The following is a 4662-nucleotide window of genomic DNA, read 5'->3' as shown; positions in this document are numbered from 1 at the left end:
CTACCTTCTTTCATCACTCTGTTCAGGCCCAAATTTCAGTTCTCTGATTGCCCTCTTGATACACATGCCCGCTTGGGCTGCATCTTGCCATAACTGTGTTGAGGCCACTCTGTTAAATAAAACTGTTTCTCTATCGAGGCTTGAGCCTTGAACTCTCGAAGCAGTGTGCTATATTTGGCTGTCTCATGAATCTTCACAGTTCACTTTCACAAACACAGTGTGTGTGTGTGTACTCCATAACAGCTCACGACATGAAATGTTGTTCATCAGTTCATCACAGCAGTGACAGCACTACCCAAAAGAGCCTGTCTGCTATGTCTTGAGTCTCTTCCCTGCACAACCCACAAGAGATCTTCCCACCCTCCCCCACGTTTTGCTTCTCCTCAAGCACCTCGGTGAATGAGCTCCTCCTCTGCCTCTGCCCCCATTCCCCTGCATGCCAACGAGTGCCCTGCCTCTTGTAATGGTGCTCTGCCATTGCCCATCTCCTCAAGCTTGCCCTTCTCTGCTCCCCTGATTTCTACCCCCCCCCCCTTGCAAATTTTTGGTGATATCCATATATTTCCATACATTCAACTGCCCTTCCTGTCCCGCAGCCTGCTGCTCCTCCTGCTTTTTTGCGTTGTTGGAAGCTTCCTCTTCACATGAAGTTGCCAGAGAAGAAGATAAAGCTCTGAGCAAGCAACTATCGTTGTTTTTGAATTCCTTGTACTTTTGCAGCCCTCCCAACAGACATCCTTCTGTGGCTTCGATCTTTCATTCATCACCCTCTGGCTTCCCGTGACTATGTCTTCCTTCCCCAGGGACTCTGCTAGCTAAGCACTGAGTAGCATCCTTGTGGGTGGAAGGTGTCTGTCGTTTTTGTTGCCATCCCCCCTCTTTCCGAAATGCGCTCCTTGTATTTGTCAACCTCAACACAATTTTCTTTCTCAACCTCTTCCAGGGTGAAGATTGTTGTTTCCAGCTTCCCTCTGTAGTTTTCCAGTCAGGAAACGATCCTTGCCAGCTTCAGTACTTCGCACGGACTTTCTGCCGGCGTTCTTACGCTGCGCTTATCGAGGTCATCGTGATACCTCTGGACATCTCGCGCGGGAACTATTTAATTCCTCTGGGGAGCTGGCTTTATACTTGCTCTATTTGCTATCGAAGATTTCCACCTCATCAAGAGCTCCGTCGTTCGGTGGTGACGAACAATTCCACTGTTTTTTTCTCTGACTTGGAGTTCCATTCTGTGAACTTCTTGCTGGAGGGCCCCGGGAGAATTAACAAACGTACTCAAGGTTTTGGAGGCGCATTCGAACCGTTGGCGAAGGTCTTTGAAATGACAGAAGTTCTTTCGTCCAAGGATTACCGGCACAGCGCCACAGAGGTGGATTTTACAAATCTTCCAAGCACTTCGACAGACGCAGATACTGACGATTCGCCATTTGCCATCCACTCCACGCTGGTGGATCACATCGGCAAAGGATGCACGAGTAGTGCTACTGATTCCGAGAACCAGCTATCTAGGCGACAGAAAGACCAAATGGTCGAAAATGAGCAAGTTCAAGCACAATTGTCTGTTCTTGCACTACTCCTTGCAGCATTTCGGAGGTCTGGTCTGACATGCCAAACGCCTCAGGACGATATTAAGATGGACATTGGGTGGCCGACTAATGTTCGCCATGTCACGCATGTGACCTTTGATCGATTCAATGGATTTCTTGGGTTGCCGGTCGAATTTGAAGTGGAGATGCCCAGAAGGGTTCCTAGTGCGAGGTATATTCGTGTTGTCATGGTGTGAGGAATTATGGTTTCGATATCGGTTGGTTGAGCTATTTTGGCGCTTTAATCTTATATCTTTGCGTGTTTCTTTGGCAGTGCTAGCGTGTTCGGGGTTTCCCCACAGTCTATGCAGTGTTCTTTCGACGGACGTGGCAATAGCGTACCTACAATTTTGCTGCTTTTACAGGAGCGCCTATACGATCAAGGAGGCCTGAAAGTAAAATGTTTAGCTTTTCTCCGTAATGTTTTGAGGAACGAAATCTCACCTTCGAAGTAAAATGTTGTACCTTTTCTCCGTAGTGCTTTCAAGAACGAAAATCTCACCTTCGCAGTTCATGTCCCTTGTTTGCTCGGTCCAGGCGGAAGGCATCTTCAGAATAAACCCAGAGAACAGCAAGGAAGAGCATGTGAGAGACCAATTGAATAAGGGCACTGTGCCAGCGGATATTGACGTGCACTGTTTGGCAGGCCTTATCAAGGTAGTTTCTGAGAATATGTTCAGATCAGGCATCTAAGTATTGTTTGAGAGAAAAAGTGTTTTTGCGGCTAAATTGCTACCCTATTATACAAAATTCTGGAAGTGGGCTATAATATCTTCCACGAAGACAAATTCAAAGACGTGTTTTCTGTTTCATCCTTCTTGAACTAAAGCTTCAACTTCTGTCTTATGATGTTCCCAATTCAGGCTTGGCTTCGGGAATTGCCTAGCGGAGTTCTGGATGCTCTTCCTCCCGAGGATTTGTTACAATGTCATTCAGAGGAGCAATGTCTTGAATTGGTGACGTTATTACCTCCTACCCAAGGAGCGTTATTGGATTGGGCTGTGAACTTGATGGCAGACGTTGTTGAGGAGGAAGATTTCAATAAGATGAATGCTCGTAATGTTGCAATGGTGTTTGCCCCCAATATGACCCAGGTTCGAAGCAAATAAATGTGTTCTGAGGCTTTTTGTTTTGAAAAAGTGAGTAATTCTCCTTGATATGCCCAAGTAATATTTCTCTGAATTGTGACCGTCTGGTTTTGCAGATGTCTGATCCATTGACAGCATTGATGCATGCTGTTCAAGTTATGAATTTTCTGAAGACTCTTATCTTGAAGACTTTGCGGGACCGTGAAACTGCTTTGTTAGAGTGCAAGTCTGGTACTGCTTTTGGACCATCAAACGGAGATCAGCGAGAGAGAGTCAGTAAGGGTCCATATGTCAAGGCCTTTCCCAAAAAGGAAACAATTGAAAAAGCAAATGGAAAGTTTTTGATCTGCAATGGTTTCCTTTTGGAGGGTGGTCTGGAGAAGGAGACTGAACACGCAAAGTCTATCCTGGCTGTGGAAGAAAGATTTCTGAGAGGATTCAGTGGCAGAGATATTGCAGATGATCTTGTGGTTGACAGCCGATTGCCACGTCTGAATGGGCAGGCCTCTTTCAGTTTGAGCAAGTGACATAAGGGTGTTGTCTTGCAAGGAACAACTGTTGTGTACTTATTATTGAGGACTCTAATCCAATGAAAGAAAAAGGTGTGATGGAACGCTTCCTTCCAAGGGCTGTACCTTGAGACGGCTGTTAGTTTGGCATCAGGCCTGACAGATCATGAGTCATGTTAAATTGCCCATTAAAGCAATTTCCAGCCATCGTTGTTCACCTGTACCATACTTACAGATCCCCTCTTTTCATGTCTAAGTGTAGAATTTAACAGAGTCTTCACTTTGTCTCATAGTGTGAAGGACCTTCAGTATTAAGGTTTACATTTATAGGAAACGAGCTTTTGATATTCAGGGAGAAAAGAAGCATTCAGGGAAATGCTGAGTTTTCTAGTGAAATTGTTAAACCTACTGGAGAACTTGAGTGTGGAAGTTTGTCAAAATGGTCTCATGGTGTACATCTTTGGCCTTATGGATCTTAAGTCTACCCTACCGACATGAGGCACTTGATTCCTGTGGAAAATATCTGCTGAAAGTTTCTTGTAAATAGTTTTGTTGTCTGAGTATTTTGTTGCTGTCTAGAGTATTCAACCTTCACAGGCCTGGGGGCACTGCAAAGTGTAACGGTATTTAAAGCTCTGCCAATAAAATTGGGCTCAATATGCCTGTATGAAGACTTCAAAGGCTGTGTTGTAATGCATCAATAAACTGTCAGTAGTTTTTGACTTAGACAAGATGACAGGGTAAGCTCAGCTCACTGAGTAGGACTTCTGTCTGCGCCCCCCCATCCCCATTTCTCCCTCACTCTGATTCTGTATTCTCCATCCTTACATTATGCCCATGTTACGATTTAAGACTAGAATATAGTCAACCCTACAAACAAGATATTACAGGAAATAAGGTTACGCAGGCTTTCCTGTATGCATAAGAATCTCTTGCTTGGTTCATGTGTTTCTAGTTTCTTCATTTATTTTCAGAAACTTGGAAATTGATATAGCATCCTTAAAAAAGTAATCTGTGCTACGTTTGTACTTATTGTTTTTGAAGTTAAGGGTAAGATTTAGGGGGTCTACCTGAAGGCGAAGCTGTACGTAAAGCCATGACAAAAATTGGCTGAAAGGATTGAATCCTCCAACTTCGGAAGAACCAGATGTCACTGTCTGAATCCTTTTTTGCTTGATAAAATCCGATGAGTTCAATTTACAGCTAGGCCGAGGACCAAATCTCTCCAGGAAAAATTTGTTTTGCATGTTAGGAACTAGCACTTCAGGTTATAAGTTGAGGAACATTGTCGTTCGCATCTCTCGTGTTTTCTTTAGCTTGCTTTTTTTTCGTGCCCGAAGGATAAAAATATTCTTAGTGAGGCATTTCTGTTGTTGCACAAACCTTTCAGCAGGTTCTTTCATTAATAATGCCTACCTACAACCCTCTAAGTTTTTGATGTGTCCTTGTAATCTATTTGAAGATGTGTGCGCAGTATAG

The 4662-nt window shown here is 44.1% G+C and overlaps 1 protein-coding gene across 1 annotated transcript; it reads left to right on the top strand.

Annotated features, from left to right (window-relative positions):
- The first annotated feature begins 592 nt into the window (after positions 1 to 592).
- On the top strand, positions 593 to 3869 carry LOC147906126 (rho GTPase-activating protein 5-like). Its single transcript, XM_087376622.1, has 5 exons — positions 593 to 1758; positions 1861 to 1981; positions 2124 to 2243; positions 2450 to 2680; positions 2791 to 3869. Exons 1-5 carry the CDS (start codon positions 1322 to 1324, stop codon positions 3199 to 3201), a joined length of 1320 nt encoding a protein of 439 aa, XP_087232748.1. The 5' UTR covers positions 593 to 1321; the 3' UTR covers positions 3202 to 3869.
- The last annotated feature ends 793 nt before the right edge of the window (positions 3870 to 4662 follow it).

This window comes from Dipteris shenzhenensis, chromosome 1 (assembly GCF_047967505.1).
Source record: "Dipteris shenzhenensis isolate YYH24624 ecotype China chromosome 1, Dip_SZ_1.0, whole genome shotgun sequence".
Taxonomy (NCBI): domain Eukaryota; kingdom Viridiplantae; phylum Streptophyta; class Polypodiopsida; order Gleicheniales; family Dipteridaceae; genus Dipteris; species Dipteris shenzhenensis.
The sequence above is the reverse complement of the archived record's forward strand: the minus strand, read 5'-3'. Positions and strand labels throughout refer to the sequence as shown.